The sequence below is a fragment of the Bos indicus x Bos taurus genome, chromosome 16 (assembly GCF_003369695.1).
Source record: "Bos indicus x Bos taurus breed Angus x Brahman F1 hybrid chromosome 16, Bos_hybrid_MaternalHap_v2.0, whole genome shotgun sequence".
Classification (NCBI taxonomy): Eukaryota; Metazoa; Chordata; class Mammalia; order Artiodactyla; family Bovidae; genus Bos; species Bos indicus x Bos taurus.
The window spans coordinates 63,948,979-63,968,932 of NC_040091.1; the positions used below are offsets into that span (position 1 = coordinate 63,948,979).

At 39.3% G+C, this 19,954-nt stretch overlaps 2 protein-coding genes across 3 annotated transcripts in view; one reads left to right on the forward strand and one right to left on the reverse strand.

Moving 5' to 3' along the window:
- Nucleotides 1–293: 293 nt before the first annotated feature.
- ARPC5 (actin related protein 2/3 complex subunit 5) lies at nucleotides 294–9,846 on the reverse strand. Its single transcript, XM_027565548.1, has 4 exons — nucleotides 9,432–9,846; nucleotides 7,120–7,192; nucleotides 4,669–4,845; nucleotides 294–1,684 (listed from the first exon to the last, which is right to left on the reverse strand). Exons 1-4 carry the CDS (start codon nucleotides 9,572–9,574, stop codon nucleotides 1,622–1,624), a joined length of 456 nt encoding a protein of 151 aa, XP_027421349.1. The 5' UTR covers nucleotides 9,575–9,846; the 3' UTR covers nucleotides 294–1,621.
- A 126-nt stretch (nucleotides 9,847–9,972) lies between these two features.
- The window catches only part of RGL1 (ral guanine nucleotide dissociation stimulator like 1), a 277,599-nt gene continuing 267,617 nt past the window's right edge, over nucleotides 9,973–19,954 (forward strand). The window contains exon 1 of one of the 2 annotated variants that reach the window (XM_027565549.1): nucleotides 9,973–10,446. The gene's annotated coding sequence lies outside the window, so the exon portion shown is untranslated. The remainder of the gene's footprint in view (nucleotides 10,447–19,954) is intronic. The other variant, XM_027565551.1, reaches the window with a different exon arrangement.

A 19,954-nucleotide genomic window follows, 5' to 3' on the forward strand; every position in this document is an offset into this window, starting at 1 on the left:
TCACTTTCATGCATTGGAGAAGGAAATGGCAACCCACTCCAGTGTTCTTGCCTGGAGAATCCCAGGGATGGGGGAGCCTGGCGGGCTGCTGTCCACTGGGTCGCACAGAGTCGGACAAGACTGAAGTGACTTAGCAGCAGCAGCAGTTTCTCTACTATATTTGAATAAAGTAGTCATATAAACCTTCTATGCAAAATTAGTTCTTGTCAAAGAGTATAATAACCTGGTAGTAAAGAAGGAAATCCTTCCTCTTCATTAACTATGCCTTCATAAGTATTAAATTAAGACAAAAATAAATTATTCAACACTGACAATTTATTTTTTCAAGATTATCATTTTTACAAAACAGAACAAAAAGCAGGTATCAAAAACAGCAAAGAGTTTACAGAATTTCTACACCAGTTTTCACACAAGTCAGTGATTACAAAACTGGTGTCGGATGTAAATACTAGATACGTTGATTTCCCGCTTGGTCATAAGCATTCAGGTGGTTTGTTTTAGAGCTACTGAATAATAATAATTTTTCATAAGCACCGGTCATTATTTGAGAACACATTTGGTTTGTCCAACAAAGTAAACACTTTTTGATGTGTGGTATTTTCTTTTTTTAAAAAAACACTGACCTAAAATACAGAATGTGTATGTATTTGGATCCAAACCAAATCCTTTGAGGTCCCAATTACCCTGAAGAACACTGAAGACGACATTTATAGGACATATTAAATACTAGTTATACACCTCATGATGTCGAAGGCAGCTACCATCAGCCTGAAGAAAATGCCTCTTCATTCAGAGGCTGCCCCAAGTTTGCACTACATCATAGTTGCCACATCTTTTCTGATTTGGAGTAGTTTCCCCAAATAGGGTCATACTATTGGAAAACAAAGTTTATGCTCGTGCCAAACAGGCTCCGGCCTTTTATAGATACGTTTGTGTAGAGCAAGATCTGTTGCTCTGTACCCTGGGTGACCACACAGAAATTAAGGGCCACAATTACTGGATGCGGAGAGGAGGAAGCAGACTTAAACTCGTATCATCTGGAGGGAAGCAGAAACAGAGCTGGACTTGGTCATGGTGTTCAGCCACCACTTGTTCCAGAAATGCATTTCGTTTAAATAAGGTAAGTTTGGTCCAGTTTTGCAATGTTAACAGCTGACAGTCTCTCAAACATTTTTTTTAAATATATATAGATCATTTCCTGGCTAGCAATGAGTTAAGAAACTGGCCTCCAATTCTGATCAAATTTCTCACTATTAGTCAAAGCCAAAAAACCCCTCCCAAAAAAACAAACAACAAACAAAGGAAAACCCAGCCAATAGGGGAACAATTGCACAATTGAAGCTGAGTGTAAATTATGCTATGTACAGACTGGTATCCACATCACTGAAATCATTCTGAGACCATGACACACTCTCGTTGAAATATTTCTTTTATCTTATCCCAATTTTCATTTAGGGAAAACTGATATGTATGTAATTTTCTTCTGTACAGATATGAAAGGAAGCAAGAAGGCAAAGCTGAGAGGAACAGATGCTACCCGTGGGGCAGCGGTGGCATTTGGTTGTTTTGGTCTTGGTACCAGCAACTCCCATCCCATGGGAGAAATCCAGTTCCCACCGGACTACACGGTTTTCCTTGCAGTCAAGACTCGAACGATGGACCCCACTCCTCCAGCAGCAAGCGCCTAAACACAAACCAAAATGTCAGTATTGACAGAATCGTAAAGGCTCAGTTCTCACACCAAGTAAAATATTCTTCTTCAAGGAAGAGCGTGTGCAGGAACTAATTTTGGATTCGCTAATTTTTTTAACAAGTATTTCTCAAGCACCTATTATGGGCCAGGCACTGGGGACACAGTAACACCAACAACGAAAAATCCTCCCGAGTGCCTGCTCTCAGGCACTCACGTTCTACTCAGATGCTAGCTGATACTCTCGTGTGTTGTTCTCAAATAACAGTATGGTCTTAGAGATCTGCAGCATGATGTTCTTGCCGAAAACAGGTTAGGGCTGGGGTTAGGGTATAAATTTAAATATAACCATGAATTTAAATTTAGGACATTTGATTCTGCTCTTATTCTCAGCAGTGCCAGGAAGAAATTCAAACTGGGTTCGACCATACTAAGCTCCAGTTTAAAGCACTCCGAGTTTGTCAGATTTTTCTTTTCTCAAGCTAAGAAAATACTACTTAATAGCTAAGAACTTAGGAGCTTTGACATTACCTGGAAAAATTGGAAGTTGTGATTAAGTATTAGGAATCTGAAGCTCTGGTTTACTTGTGCTCAAAAACACTTACTAAAACACCTGTATATTGGGTACTGCGCTAGAGGCTGGGGGTACCAATGTGAACAAACACATCTAGACAGGGAAGAGACAGACATATACACAGGCTATTTAGAGCTATGCTCTGGGTGCTAGAAAAGCACAGAGGAGGGGCGTATACACACCCTGAGGGTGCAGAGGAAAGTGGAATGGTGAGCTTACGGCTTCCTCGAGAAAATGACACATCAGATGGATGAGGAGGTGACAGACTGACGTAAAAGGTAAGGAGGCTCGGGGGCAGAGTGAAAAGCATAAGCAAAGCTATAGTGTGGAATATTATGGTATGTCCAGCTACCATAACACATTTCTATGCTTACTGCTACAGCATATGGGGAAGAACAACATGGAAGAGGAGGCTGGACCTGGAATTTGGACTCAGTTCTGCAGGGGACTTACAAGGGTAGATTTGGACACTAGAGAGATCATTCTGGCAACTGGGTGGAGAACAGATTTGAGGGAGGAAAAACTGATAGCCCACAGACCATTTTAGGAAACCCTGGCAACAAACTGTGAGAGAGGCTGAGAACAGCTGCATTAGAGATGGTTGAGTGGATGATCTAAGAAGTATTTAGGAGATAAGGCTGGCAAAAACTGGTGACTATTAGGAAGAAAAGAAGACTTAACACATGCCTCAGTTCCCCATGTAAAAAAGGGAAGTAATTAGCATTCCTCCCTAGTATTTTCATGAGGATTAATTGAGTTAACATTCATAAAGTGCTTGGAATACAAGAAGTACTCAGTCAATGTTTGGTATGATCCCGAAACTATACTGAAACTAGGCTGATAGGTTTCAAAGCTGGCTCTTTCATCTGTAAACTGAGGACAATAAAGATATTTATATATCTCATAGGGTTGCTGTAAGGATCACGTGAAACAGAAACTAGAAGTGTAGTGTCTGTGCAAAGCAATTATACTTCAATTAAAAAAGAATACAGTGGCTGATGAACAGGAAGTATTCCATGAACAGGATGACTGTATGAATTATTCTCCAAATTGATACACCATAGAGTGAAAGGGAACTATTCATAATTATGTTGGAAACAGGCATAAACTGGGGCTGTCTTGGGAAAAGTGAGTTATAATAATCCTAACCACAAAGGTTAGCTCTTTTTATTTGACAGTGTATGAAGAATGAAGTGACTTGATCCAGGTTAAACAGCAAGTTTTGTTACCTGTTCATACATTATAAGTGTTTTCACTCAGATATCCAGACAATAGATTCTAAAAAACAGAGTTTTTGGTAACTGTAAGATGTTAAGAGAATATACACCTTATCTGTGCTTGGTTTTATTCAAATATTATCAATATAATGTAAGAGCTGGGTATTAAAAATTACCTTACCAATTTTTCATCTAAAGCTAAAAATCCTCCATAGTCATTTTATTTGGGAGAGGAGGGGCTGGGGGGATGGATAGTGTACCAGCATCTGCTTATACTGCAAAGCAAAATGCATGAAAACAGAAAAAAAAAAGTAAGAATTCTTGATCCTACTCCTGATTTCATTTTTTAAAACTGTGATAAAATATGTAACATAAAATTTGCCACATTAGCCATCTTTAAATGTAAAATTCAGTGGCATTAATTACATTCAAATACTGTATAGCCATCACCACTATTTACAATACTTTCCCGTCTCTCCAAACAGAAACTCTGTACCCATTAAGCAATAACTCTCCAGTCTCCCTTCTCCCCAGGCACTGGTAATTTCTAATCCATTTTCTGTCTCTATGAATCTGCCTATTCTAGATATTTCATATAAGTGGAATCACAGTATTTTGTGTCTTTTTATATCTGGTTTATTTCACTTTGCATAATGTTTTCAAGGTTCATTCATGCTGTACCATGTATATAAACATTTTCTGGTCGAGTAATATTCCCTGTATGTCTGTGTCAGATGCTGTTCATCTGTTTGGGCATCCCTGATGGCTCAGTGGTAAAGAATCCACTTGCAATGCAGATGTGGGCTAATACCCTGGAGGAGAAAATGGCAACGCACTCCAGTATTCTTGCCTGAAAAATCTGATGGAGAGGAGCCTGGTGGGCTACAGTCCATGGGGTTGCAAAGTCGGACATGAATGAGCAGAGTGACTGAGCATGCATGCGTGCACGTTCGTCTGTTCATGGGTGCTTGGGTTTTCTACCTTTTGGCAGTTGTTAAAGAATTCAAATCAGCATCTCAAGATCAAGGCTAGTAAGCATAAATCTAAACTTTCATTTTCATGCATTTATTTGTAGTAACAACCAATGTATAACCAAAGAGTCAAAACAGGTATTTAGGCTAGAGGTTGTCAATGTTTTTTCCATCACAAAGGAACCAGTCATACAGACTGCATAATTCATGACTTACCTTTTCATGCCACTGCAATAACACAGCACTGCTATTGTCAGAGGGGCTCTCAAAGCCTTTATAAATATACTTCATTAGGAGATCCACACCATTCTTGTCCAGGGATTGAACTGCCTTTTCAATATCGTTAGCTTTAAAAGAGATGAGCACCTTCAAGACAATGCTGCCTGCGCGATCCTGAGGGTAAATAAATAAGATCATTCAGACTCATTTTTGTGTTGGGGAGTTTCAGTTTTTAGAAAGGCTGCACTGCGAATGTGACATTTGGGCAGAGATCTGAAGAAAGGAAGAGGAAACCTTGGGTGTATCTGAGGCAAATATTTCAGAAGAGAAAAGAGTAACTGCTGTTAGTGTGTGTTCAGTGTGCTCAAGGAACAGCAAGAAGATGAAGGGGGGCTGGAGCGGAGCGCAGGGCAGGAAGTCAGAGAGGCAGTCGGAAGACACAACACGTAAACCCTGCAGGCCCTTATGAGAACTCTGGCCTCCACTCACAGAAATGAGATGTTGGGAGGTTCTAAGAAGAGTGATGCAATTGGACTTACATTTTAACAGGACCAGTTGGCTGTCATACTGAAAATAAGCCCGGGGCAGCAGAAGTGGGGAGGGTGGGGAGAGCAGGAGACAGAAGAGTGGAGACCAGTTTGGAAGTTACTGCACCAAGACAGGCTGGTTTTGGCTAGCATGGTAGCAGCGGAGGTGGTCAGAAGTAGACAGATTCTTGATGTATTTGAAGGTACAGCTGAAAGGGTTTGCTTACAGATAGATGTGACAAATTACCAACTTATTAAATCAATACATTTCACTTAATAAAAAAAAAAAGACTCCAAAAAAGGAAACTGAATTATAGTTCTACCCTGAAGCATCCTTCAGAAATGTCATTAATAAATAAGAATTTAAGTTTCTAAAACTTATTTTCATTTCATATCTATAGTCAAGTGACTATAAACATTAGAGTGGTCTTCATTTATAATGATCTTTTTCTTTAATGAAAGACTGCTCCAACAGCAGTTACTTTTCACCCAGCAAGCCAAGTACAGGGAACACTTAATTTCCCCTTTCAACAATGTTTCTCTTTCTATTCAACACAAGTGATACCTTCCGCATTCCTGTCCCGCCATGATCTTACAGTATGCTTCTACCACCTGCTGCTGTCTTCAATTTAAAGACTATGCAATTATCCTGTTTAGAAAAATATCCTTGTATGGAGAGCTATAACCTCCCACCCACACGCTCTGATTAAAAAGAAAACACCCACAAAAAAGCAGAAGGTGGTAAAACTGAAATTTCAATGACGTTACTCACTTTTAAAAACCAAAGAAATATTTCCTCTTATAAAAGATTATGTTGCCTAGATAATAATTATGCATTTACCTAAGTTATTATTTACTAGTGTTTAACTAAGGAGATACTTGGGGCTCGTAGGATGCGTGAATGGCTATGGACAGTGGGGGGGGTCAATGCTCTGGGTGTGGGATTATGGACGATTACATTTTTATTCCCCCTTATTTCTGACTTTTCTACAATAGTTAACAGAATTAAACATCAGAATTTAATCTGGGCTTTAAACAATTAAGTAAATAGGTTCTTAAGAATTACTGAAAGACGGTTAAGAGGCAATGTAATTTTACAACTTTTCTGAAAGGTAGTATGGCAATACCATATGTAGCCTTAAAAAATGTGCAGTCTAAAATCTAGCCATTCACTTCCAGAAATTTATTCAAAGGAAACAATTCAGACTTTACCAAGAATTGTTCATTTCAGTACTATTTATAACAGGAAAAAAAGTCAATAAATATATGATGAAAGGTTATCTATAACTAAACTGCAGGATTATCAATATACAGATGTTAAAAATTATAGAAATAAACTTATTACCAAGTAAAGCTGTTCATGTATGCTGCTATACAGATGAAAAGCAGTTTATAAAATTCCATTTTAATTAAAAGAAAAACTCATAGAAAAACTCTATAAGCATATAGCAACAACAAAAAGTAATAATTATCAATGGGTGTGGGATTACAATTACTTTTTTATTCCCCCACATTTCTGAGTTTTCAATAATATTTAACAGAATTAAATATTAGGATTTAATTTTATGAGAACGGTAGAATTTTAAAAAATCTTTCAAAAGCAAGTAGCATGTGTTTATTTTGTGAAAGTTTCACTTGTTCTTCAAGTCTTTGCTCAAATTCAACCTGAGTGGCCTCCTCTGCAAACACACAGATCTCTCGGTCATTAGAACTCAAGTCTACCTACCATGCAGTGTTATCACAACTCAATGTTGGAGCACTAATTTTTTACATAGGTTTTCCACTTATCAAACTACATTCTAAGCTCTTGTACGTCAAAGATGGCAAACAGTTAAGACATTTGCTGCTTGTGTGACACTTTGGAGGGTTCTGGTAAGAAGACTGAGATACCAGCAGAGATCGCGTGCCGTCTGTGACTCACCTTCACTGCCTGGCTCTTGGTGTTGATGGGGGGGTTTTTCAGAGCTGCCTGTAGGGCAGCTGTCATGTTTCCTGTGATGGAGGTTAAGGGGATAGCAGCCAAGGGGAGCCCTCAGGAAAGCACTGTAACTCCCAGGAACCACTGGTTCTTAGATTTGATGTTATGCATAGAAAGAAAAATTACTATGGTTGCTGCGTTCAATACTGGAAAATTCAACGTGTTTGTTTCAAGGATGTCAATCAAAGATAAAATACTGAAAACGAAAGAGAGCATTAAATTTTTAAAAAATAAGGCAAAAACTGTTTCACCCTTGGCTCTAATTATTAACTGAGCACCTTAATAACCTTTCATTTTCCAGTAAAAGACATGTGCAAACATTATCCAGAGTGATATTTTAAAATATATATCAGAATTATTTAGGCCCCCAAATCAAACAGCCTGTCCGCCTATTCTTTGATTAGAATTATATTCTATATTAACTGAAATGCTGGTAGAAAAGTGCTGGCAGACTACTCTAGCAATCTGAATGATATACATTAGCAATCTCTCAATATTGATGATAAGAGGCATTACAGAAGATAAAATAATGACCTGTAGGTGGCAGCTTAATTTTTCTGTTTTTTAATATTTTTTCTCATATTTCATAAAGGTCATTCAAACTGCTTTAGGCCACATCTATTAAATTTAGTCTTGCTTTGAAAGCACCAGTGAGTTAGCAAGAATGAGGAACAGAAGGCCAATCACACTGTCAGAACGTACAGTCATTGCCCTAAAAGGAAAACCTCACAGAGTTCACTTGTTCCTCCATCTCTAGTGCCTGATCAGGGCTTGTCTCTTCTTGTTGAAACAAGAAGAGACAGCATCTTTATATTTCATGATGAATTGATTAAAGAGCAGATCCACTATACACATACAGCAGTACCACTGAGGAGTCATCACAGGTCACCTAAAAAAAGTTAGTCTCACAAAACATTATTTATGCATCACGAAGAATGTTTTTACACAGAATAATCTTCACCACTTATGTTCTAAAGAAAAAGGTCTGACTAAAAAAACTATGGTTGGTGGCGGGCTGTTATTTTCAAGGCTTAATGGACTTCTAGAGGAGCATGCCCTTTGCAGATTGGCTCACTTATGAGACCGCTCCCCTCCACCCCAAACACTTAAGTATTTTAAATAATGCAAAACAGCAACAGCTCATTGTGAGAGTCACGGAAATCAAAGAAACATCTGTATGTTGATAAATGTTCAATGCTGTATTTTAGGTGCCTGTAAGACCAGCTGTGGCTGCTACCAAATATTTTCACTCATGTATTTTCCCATTTAATTTAATAGGCCACTGATAAGGAAAGTCTAAAGAGCCTTCCTAATCTTATGAATACACCCAAGAAGAATTAGAAATGAGTGAATTCAGTAATTGAGAATCTCTAAAACGACAGCCTTGGTTATTGCAACATTCACATTTTTCCGAAAAAAGATCTGATGCAAATACTCCCTCAAAGTTATGAATATTCAAATATGCAAAACCCAAACCAGGAACTGACAGCCTCATTTTAACTTAACGGAAACGATTCCAGCATTACAAAATGATTCGGTTTTGTACAAATGATTCACCTTTTCCTATGTTATTCTTTGGGGTTTATTTAAAATATTTCCAGGGATTCTCTACATGCATTTTCCGTCTAGCAGGTAAAACGCTTCCAGCTTCTTTCTGGGCAGTTTTGTACTCATTCCCTTTCCCCTGGTTAACCAACTCTGTGCAACCTGTATTTTGTCAAATCCCTTCCTCTTTAAAAAAAAAAAAAAAAAAAAGGCGCCCACAGGCTTAAAAAGACAGAAGGGCCTCAATTCTGCAAGCCGCCCCATGTCTCCCGGCGTGAAATAACGCTGCCACAACAAAACCACCACCACAATAAAAACAAAATCACTGAAGAAAACTGCCCGCTCCTCCCGATCGGACGTGGGTGCTAATGAAAACCCGGTAAATACGATCTGAGAGGACCACTTAAGCGCCCTGCAGCTCCCCGACTGATCGGCACCAGAGCTGCGAGGGCGCGGCTGTCCCCGCCGGTCCCCGGGAGGCGAGAACTCCCGGCGCAACCTGAGGAATCGGGGGCGTGGACGGCGCGCGGAAGGCAAGTTTCCGAGGGCGGGACCTGGGGGTCTCGGGAGAAATGGAAGAGCCCTCCTGCCCACTCACGACAGGGAGCCCACGGATGCGGGGGTCCCCGCCCTCACGCCCTGCCCGCAGCGGGGTCCCGGAAGAGGGGCCGGGTCGGGTGGGGCTCGAAGGCCGGCGAACTGAAGGATATTGCCGCAGGCAGGAGTCCACCTCGCCCTCATCGGGCCCGGCCTGCCCGTCGCCCCCGTCTTCCTCGTCCACGAACTTGTTCTCGTCGTACTCATCCACGTCCACCTTCCGGAACCGGGCCGACGACACCGTGTTCTTCGACATCCCCGCTCCGGACCGGCGGCCGAGGCCTCCTCTAGACGCTGCCTCGACCTTAGCAAGCCCAGCCCCAGCTGGAAGCCGCAGACTGGCGCCTCCACTTCCCTCTTCCGCTCAGAGGCGTAGCCGGCAGCCGCGTCTCGGGTGGTTCTGGGCCTGCGCGCTGGCCGCGCTCCTTCCTCCTCAGGCTCGCGCCTTCCTCGACCCTCCTACGCCGCCCCCACGCGCCCCACAGCGGGGCGCGCCGGGGCGGTAGCGCGCTGGACGCAGCGCGCATGTGCTGACTCTCTGCGGGAAAGGGGCGGGGCGGGGCGACAGAGGCGTGGGCAGGAGGGGGCGGGGCAGGAGGGAGGGCCGAAAGCGGAGCCGCCGGCAGAGGTAAGAGGCGATTGGTCCTCCGGGTGAGTCACGTGATCCCTAGGGGGTTTCCATAGAAACGCTTCTCTGCGGTCCAGTCTTGGGGCGGGGGGGGGGTCTTAGGTTGGCGGCGATGGGCGCTGGGGGCAGGTGGCCTTGGCTTTGCTGCCGCCGCCGCCGTCAACAGCCTGTCATCGGGGTCCCGCTTAAGGTCCGGCTGGCACGGACTTACCCGTGAACTGGGATGGATTGGTTGCCGGACCAAGTCTCCTGCAGTTGGCAGGAGTATGGGGCGGAGTGATGCACGCCCAGTCGCTCAGCCTCGTTCGAATTGTCAGAGACCTCGCTTCGGACAGTGTACTCCCCGTGGCTTCGTTCCCGAGCCGGGAGGCCCCTTTCTCGGGTGTGGAACTACGCTGCGCGGCCAGCTTGAGGTCCCCAAGGACGGAGTCGAAAGGTCACATCTTATGTGTCAGTGCTGTGTAATGGCAAGCGACTGCACCTGCAGAACTCGAACCTAGGTATCATAAATTGGGGAGAAGCGAGAGGTTTGGGTCCGGTGGCAGGACTGGGATGAACCTGTGGAATTTGGGGTAGGGTCAGCCATTGACATCTTAAAATAAGTGGTTATTTGGAGTAAGAATGCTAGAAAAGGGTAGGGGCGAGTTACACTCTGGCTCTGAGGCGAAACAAAATGTGTAAGGATTAGTTGAAACCAGATCTTTAAGATTTATTTTTATGGCTTAAGATTTATATGATCCTCCTAGGCCAGATTTTTATTGTATTTGACACCCCCGTTTCTGCGAGCAAAGCTCTCACTGAGCAGGTAAGACCACTAAAGCACTAAATTTGAGGAAATGGTACTTGGGTGGTGTGTCTAACACTGAAGTACAAATATTTGCATAATAAAATTAATTTGGATATTTATCAGGTTTAGTTTAATTCCACCTCTACCGGAAGGCTGGCTGCTGCCCTGTTAAATACCTCAATCCTTGGTTTCCTGTGCTGTAATTGAAAATAGCACTAGGCTTAGAATCAGAAAACCTTGGCTTGAGTCTTGATTCTTCCTTTCACTCATAACCTATTGATTGAGGCAGGCCACTTAAAATTCTGAATGTCAAGTTCCTCATTGCTAAAGTGGGGCTAATAATGTGTACTTAACAATATTGTTCTGAGGGTTAAACACAAGAAAGTGTTTGAAACTTTAAAATTCTGCATCAATGCAAATTGCATGTTATCTGTACCATTGATTTTGGCACTAGTCTTATAAATTGCTTAATGATATATTGTGTTATATCTTGCCCCTGGAAGAGATAGAAAAATTTCGGAGGGCAGAGACTGTCTTATTTCTTTTCTTTTTTTTTTGAATTGAAGTACAGTTGATTTACAGTGTTGTGTTAGTTTCTGGTGTAGCAAAGTGATTCAGTTATACATACATATTGTATCTTCCTTTACATCTGACATAAAACTAAGCATGCAGAAGGTACTCAATGTATTCAGATACTCAATTATTCATTTCTGAATGAATAAACGTGAAAGGCAGTACAGTTTGAGGGTCACACAGAATAATGAATTATAAAGAAGAGGAAGAGAGATCTCAAAGTCAAACCTTTGTTGGACATATATACATATGTGTATATATAGCTGTATCTATATCAATTTGTATCTATATAGATATGTATGCAGAGATAGATAGACAGTTAGATGGTAGGTAGATACCTCCAGAATGGAATGCACCCCTTTTTCTTGGGAGGAAGAAGCAACACGGCATTTTCTTTTCCCAGTTAAATTACCCTCAATAAGATTATCATTAAGTGATAGAAGTGACATTTATTTAAATCATCACTCAATTTATGAGCCAATACACTGCTAAAAACTCCTTCAAGGGCTGTCTTAAGACAGCCAAGGAAAATTTTCTACCTGTTGGCAATATTTATTTTAAAAAGTCTTATACCAAAGTATCAGATCATTACTATGGTGAATGGCATTACATAACCTAGAATAAAGATTTTTTAAATGTTTTTTCTGAGTTTCAATCTTTGGTGACTTTAGTAAGAACTGAATAATATACTTGTTTAAATGTTAAGGATGGTTGTACTTTTTGTAAATCACGATTTTCTTTGAAGAGAAAATTGAACATTAGAAGCACATTTGAGAGCAAATGGAAACAAGAATTCAAGAACTAATACATCCCTTCTCTTCCATTTCTATTCTAAAGAAGTAGGGCTTATTTAAGAAATTTCTTTATTCTCTTTTTTTAGAACTGGGAAAGAACACCAGAGTGGAAATCAACTTAAAGGAATAGTGAGGGGGATTTTAAAACTCAAGTTGTTCAAGGGTTTAATTGTTTTGAATTTTGCTCTGTGTGTTAAATGTGTTAAATATAATTAATTAGTTCTCAGTCACATAATGCATTTCAGATATAACCGTGTTAAAAATGTCGTTTTCCAGTGCGTATTTTTTGTCTCACAATGATAAATATCTAGTCTACTGTGGGTGCTCAACACCTTCTATCCAGTGAATTAATCTGACAAGTTAATTTTGGAATCATATTTAGAGGTTGAGATTTTTAATTCTCTTCCCAACTTCATTAGCTAATAGTTAACTCTATATAAAGCTTTAGAGAAATTTCTTTGTGTGTATATGAGTGTATGTAAAGAAACCAATCCTTCATAATCTTTTAATTGGAAAATACATTCTTCTATTTTCTTGCAAATCCCAAATTTTTATTGTTGATTGTGGTACTTAATTCATTTTAAGCAATATTATTTTTCCTACTTTAACTTTTCAAGTGAGTGCTTATTCCTGAAATAAAGGATCCATATGGTTTTAAGACATTTTATTTATTGTGCACATAGTCTGGTTTGGTTCAGTGCTAAAGTAATACTGAATCTGAATTTCCCCAAGATTAATGCTGCAATGGTAGTATATACCTCTTTCTGATTTTCTGTGATGAAGGATCTTTTTAGTTAGAAAGGATTTTGATAAAACTATCCAGTAACAGATCTCTCTTTTCAGATATTTTAAACCAAGTACTTTGCCTACTATGTGCTTCTTCCCCCCAGATTTGTCAATATTATTAATTTACAAACTAAAACATTGAATCCTGTACACTATTTTTTTAATTTGAAGTGGAAGGGAATTCAAAGTTAATCAAGTATGTTGAAAGTATTATAAATAGAAACTAAATAATTTTCAGTTCTGGTAATGATAGTTTAATACCACTGTTCTCTAGCAGCATAATTATTACAATGTAAAAAGATTTTTAGCATGTTATCCTTAGATTATGTTATGTTTTAACACTTGTGCTTAATATATATCCAAATGAGCTTGTTCAGTGTTGAAATACCAACCTTCAAATCTTTAGGTTTTTGTGATTAATTTTAGCTTTACATAACCTTATGATTACACACTGAGGTAGAGTAGATAGGGTGAACTATTTTATGATAGGATTTTTATTCTTCAAAGATTAAAAACATTTTAAAATCTGTACTCTTGTCTCAGGCAAAAAGTTTAGTGCTAAATCAAAGATTAAACCTTGTTTGTTAAACATCCTTGTGAATGGGCCTTTTTCTGTTAACATTTTTTTTTTTTTACCTCTTTATGATAAAATAAAGGAAAGCTATCAGTTTTTTGCCTGGGGAATCTCATGGACAGAGGAGCCTGGCAGGCTATAGTCCATGGAGTTGCAAAGAGTCAAACACAACTGAAGTGACTGAGCATGCACATGGGTTTAAAAATTTACTTATTCTATATTCCTTCCCATTACTGAGGTCTCTTATTAATGCTATTGTTTTAAGTCCACATTTACTGTCACAATATAAATCATAGTATTTGAAGCAATCATAATTTACCTATTTTCCAATATTTATATTACTTTTATTTTTCTTATCTTATTATACTAGCTAGACTCTCAAAATCAGAGTTGAAAAACTGAATAGTAGGCTTCTTTGTTTCTATTTTCAATGGAAATGTCTTTGGCATTTCACCAGTTTTTATTTCCCATTTCTTTATGATTTTTAGGAATCACAGCTGAAATTATCAAATGCTTTTTTGAGGGATCTAATGGTAAAATCTTATAGGTTTTGTTCTTTTAATTTATGAATATGATTAATTGTATTTATATTTTTTTCTGTGCTAAATCATTCCTATTAGGTTGGTGCAAAAGTAATTGCAGTTTTTGCATTGTTGAAATTTGCCATTTGATATTAGAATACATTCTAAATAAATGTGATTATGTTATACATCATTTTAATGTGTGTTTCTCTCTGTGTTTTTTTGCTAATGACTTATTACTTGCTGTTTATTTTATATTTATTTTAGACTATGGAAATGATGTTAGACAAAAAGCAAATTTGAGCCATTTTCTTATTTAAGTTCAAAGTGGGTTGTAAAGCAGCAGAGACAACGTGCAACATCAACAATGCATTTGGCCCATGAACTGCTATGAACCCACAGGGCAGTGGTGGTTCAAGAAGTTTTGCAAAGGAGATGAGAGGCTTGAAGATGAGCATAGTGGCTGGGCATCAGAAGTTGACAGCAACCAACTGAGAGCATATCGAAGCTGATCCTCTTTCTACTACTTGAGAAGTTGCCAAAGAACTGAACCTTGATCATTCTACAGTCATTTGGCATTAGAAGCAAATTGGAAAGGTGAAAAAGCTTGATAGTGGGTGCCTCACGAGCTGACCGAAAGTCAAAAAAAATCGTTTCGAAGTGTTGTCTTTTCTTATTCTACGCAACAACAGCAAATCATTTCTTGATCAGACTGTGACAGGCGACAAAAAGTGGATTTTATATGATAATCAGCAATGACTCAGTGGTTGGACTGAGAAGAAGCTCCAAAGCACTTTCCAGAGCCAAACTTGCAGCCAAAAAATGTAATGGTCACTATTTGGTGGTCTGCTGCTGGTCTGATCCACCAAAGCTTTCTGAATCCTGGCAAAACCATTACATTTGAAAAATATGCTCAGCAAATTGATGAGTTGCACCGAAAACTGCAGTGCCTGCAGCTGGCACTGGTCAACAGAAAGGGCCCAGTTCTCCTCTTTGACAATGCCTGCACACATGTTGCACAACTAGCGCTTCAAAAGTTGGGCTGCAAAGTTTTGCCTCACCCGCCAGTCACCTGACCTCTTGCCAACAGATTACCACTTCTTCAAGCATCTTGACAACTTTGCAGGGAAAGTGCTTCCCCAACCAGCAGGAGGCAGAAAATGCCTTTCAAGAGTTCATCAAATCCTGAAGCACAGATTTTATGCTATGGGAATAAGCAAACTTATTTCTCATTGGCAAAAATATATTGATTGTAATGGTTCCTATTTTGATTAATAAAGATATGTTTGAGCCTAGTTATAATGATTTAAAATCCATGGTCTGAAACTGCCATTAAATTTGCACCAACCTAATATATTTCAAGAATAAACTATTTCATTACTGTTTTAATTACTTTTTAGATTTGATTTGTTTATATATATATTTTTTAACATGATTTAAGAGTCAACCAGTCCATTCTGAAGGAGATCAGCCCTGGGATTTCTTTGGAAGGAATGATGCTAAAGCTGAAACTCCAGTACTTTGGCCACCTCATGTGAAGAGTTGACTCGTTGGAAAAGACTCTGGTGCTGGGAGGGATTGGGGGCAGGAGGAGAAAGGGATGACAGAGGATGAGATGGCTGGATGGCATCACTGACTCGATGGACGTGAGTCTGGGTGAACTCCGGGAGTTGGTGATGGACAGGGAGGCCTGGCGTGCTGCGATTCATGGGGTCGCAAAGAGTCGGACACGACTGAGCGACTGATCTGATCTGATCTGGTGTATAAGATTGGTCCACAGTTTTATTTCTTTGTTTTACCTTTATCCACTTTTGCTATTAGGATTAGTCTAGCTTTGTAAGGTGATTTGAGAAGATTTCACCATTTTTTCTGTGCTCTGGAATATTTTGAATAATAGAAAATTACCATATTGTTTTTTTTTCTTTGAAAGTTGTAGAATGTGCTTGCAAAATTATTTGGGCTTTCTCAGTTTTATGTTCTGTGGTTATTGACTTGTTTGGTTTTTATTTTCTTAGTAAATCATGCATTTCATCTAGATTGGCAATTTATTGGCAAGAAGTTCCACAAAATATTTTCATACAATTATTTTAATGTCTTCCATGACCACAGACATACTGCTTTTCTCATTGCTACTATTAACTATTTAAGCAAAATATTAAAATCAATCAGCATAGTTTTCTTTTCCTCCGAAAGCTGATTGTCACAAATTCTAGTAACATTTCTTTACTGTGTATAGAAAGTTGCTATCTCACACTTGGAGGGCTGATAAAATTTGAAAGATTCTACAATTTCTATCCCTTTCTACTGTCTATTCTTACTGTGTTAATATTTTATGAACAATAACAGTGACTTAATGAGTATTTACTGTGTTTTAGACACCTGGTCAATAAGCTCTTTACTTATATTATTTAATCTAGGGCCAGGAGTTAGTGTTCCCATATTATAGATGAAGAAACTTAAGGCTCAGAGAGGTTTTGTAACTCAGCCAGTTATTTTCAGCTGCTGCTGCTGCTGCTGAGTCGCTTCAGTCGTGTTCGACTCTGTGCGACCCCAAAGACAGCGGCCTACCAGGTTCCTCAGTCTCTGGGATTCTCCAGGCAAGAATACTGGAGTGGGTTGCCATTTCCTTCTCCATATGCTCAGCTAGCAAGTGGAAGATAGATATGGGAATTAGGTCTACTTTCAGTAAGTCTTAATTCTCAATTCTACTACTTACCTTTGTGCTAAAAATAAGGATATAGTTAAGTATCAAGAGTCTAAATAAACCCACACAGTAGCTTGAAATTAACTACTACAAATTGTGAGCTTTAAAAAACCTGTTGTTATAATGAATTTTTTGAAAGATATTTGATTTTCAGATATTCCTGTGAGCCTTCAATAGCTTATCTCAGTATTTTGAGACTAGGCATAGAGACTATTACCTAATATTTAGTCTGTACAAGTACAAAAGATGATCTTTTTTTTTTGTATATGGAGAGATCAGTACATGTCAATTAGTAATTCCACTTAATTTTTTAAAAATTGTGGCAAAATACATATAACATACAATTTATCATCTTAACCATTTTCAAGTATACCGTAAAGTAGTATTAAGTGCATTCCTACTGTTATATAACCATCACTACTATCCATCTCCAGACCTCTTTTTATCTTGCAAAACTGAGACTCTTCTAAACAATGTTTCTTCATTCCACCCTTTCTCTAGCCCCTGGCAACCATCCTCTTACTTTTTAAGGTGGTAAATTTGGTGACTCTAGGTATGCCACATAATTGGAATAATGCAGCGTTTTTCTTTTTGTGACTGGCTTATTTCACTTAGCTTGATGTCCTCAAGATTTCTTTATGTTGTAGTATGTATCAGAATAGCCTTCCTTTTTAAGGCTGAATAATATTACATTATATGTATACACCACACTTCATTCATTCATTCATCTGCTGGTGGACACTTGGGTTACTTCCACTTTTTAAAAAATATTTATGTATTTATTTTTGGTTGCACCAGGTCTTCGTTGCTGCGCTCAGGCTTTCTTTCGTTGCAGCAAGCAGGAGCTACCCTTCATCGCGGTGCATGGGCTTCTCGTTGTGGTGGCTTCTCTTGTTGCAGAGCACAGGCTCTAGGCACACGGGCTTCAGTAATTGTGGCATATGGGCTTAGTTGTTCCGAGGCACGTGGAATCTTCCTAGACCGGGGATCCAACCTGTATGCCCTGAATTGACAGGTAGATTCTTATCTACTTTACCACCAGGGAAATCCTACTTCCACCTTTTGACTAATGTGATTAATGGTGCTTTGAATACATGTCATGTATTTTTTTTTGAGACCCATTTTTCAATTCTTTTGGGTTTATACCCAGAACTGAAATCATTAGATCGTATACACGCACACACACACATATGTATATATAAAACCAGTTCTACTTAATTCAAAAGGGTAATAAAGCAATGTTTCACAGCCTAAGGCCTTTAATTTGGTACATTCCTGAGAATCAAGGACATCCAATGTAAGGTAATCTCAGAACTTAACATCTGTTAAGAGGTCCTGGAGAACAAGGAATGAGGGTGAGGAGAATACCAAACTCTGGGGTCTAGAACCTACTGAAGTTCTCCACCTTAGCCCACCCAGCCTACCTAGCTCCCAGAGTCTAGAGGATGCTCACTGGTACACTAATTTGAGCAGGAAAGCCATAGGACCGGTACTAAATAGATACTGATTTTTCCAGCCTTTATGGTGCATCCACATTGTTTTTATTTTGAGAGGCATTAAAGCATAGTGATTAAGAACTTGGGTTCTGGAGCTGGATCTTCTAGGTTTGACTCTCAGCTCAACCTTTACTGTTTCAGCAATTACTTAAGCTTTCCTTGTCTGTAGAATAGGTACTATAATAATAACTACCTCATAGGATTATTGGGAAGATTAAATGAGTTAATAATTTATTTAGAAAAGTGCCTGACAGATAGCTCTCACTAAATGTTAAGTAGTAATAATATTATTTTTAATTAGTATAGGTTACCACGTGGCTTTCCTTAAAACCTTTGGAAATAAGATAAATAACATTCCATTCTGTAAGTTAAGCTTTTTGGACTGTATGCACTATGAATCAAGAAAAGATATCTAATAGCATTTTAAAGAGGTAATATTGCTCCCAGGCTAGCAGGATTAGATTGTAGCCTGATGAAATATTAACATCTATAGAACATCAATACTAGTTGTGATAAGACTATAGAGGTTTATGTTTTCTCTTATAGCCTTGACCCACCTAAAGTCTATCCATGGGGTAGATGTCCTTGTGCATATCCCATCATTTCATTCCAGGTGGCAGATGTCTGTCCCTGGCAAGCAAAGTCTGACAGCACTAAATATTTGAATCACATTATGAATTCCTCTAATCTACCTTCTGATTATAGTTTGGCTTCTCATGTAGCTTATATACATGGAGAGGCTATATAGGCTGCAAAGCTTGGATAGCTGGTTGCATATCCAGTTGTAAATCTCACTGGAAATCAATTAGCTTTCTGCTTTTATATGTAAATCTTGGAAGTTTTGTTAACCTAGGTTTGCCACTAATTTATAAATCCATTTTCTCTATAGTGACTGAGTACATGGTTGAGCCTGCAATGGTGAGACCCAAGCCCTCAACCATGTTAAATTCACGGAGGAAATGCTCCCTTCCCCTTCCTGTGCCGCCCCCACCCCCTCCAACCTGACTCTCATCAGTTTCTTGGGATCTACTCCCCTGCCTTTTTTAGATCACCACACCACTAGTTCCTTTAATTCATTGACTTGAATTTTCCTTATTGGGATTACCATAGATGGGGTGGCAGTTATAATTCTTTGCTATCACCTTTGCCAGTTTGCTGAGGAAAGGTGGAGCATTCTGATCTACTCTCCACAAATAAGAATCCATTGTGTGGTGAGCAGGAAGACTTGATCATCACACTGTAAAAGCTCACTGCATGGAGCTATTGCTGTGATATGTGCCCTCATAGAACAAAAAGAGCTCACGGGGAACTTTAGAGCTAGCTCATGTCTCTTGTTTTACAGATGAGGAAGTAGAGACTACTTGCCTAGGGCCTTATGTCTTTGTTGTCGTTGTTGTTCAGTCGCTAAGTTGTGTCCAACTGTTTGTGACTCAATGGACTATAGCATGCCAGGCTTCCCTGTCCTTCACTATCTCCCTGAGTTTGCTCAAACTCAAGTTCATTGAGTCAGTGATGCCATCCAACCATCTCATCCTTGGCCACCCCCTTCTCCTCTTGCCCTCAATCTTTCCCAGCAACAGGGTCTTTTCCAATGAATTGATTCTTTGCATCAGGTGGCCAAAGTATTAGAGCTTCAGCTTCAGTACCAGTCCTTCCAATGAATATTCGGTGGCTGATTTCCTTTGGAATTGACTGGTTTGATCTCCTTGCTGTCCAAGAGACTCTCCAGAGTCTCCCTTATGCAGTTTTAACAGTTCCTTGTCTAAAGCTTGA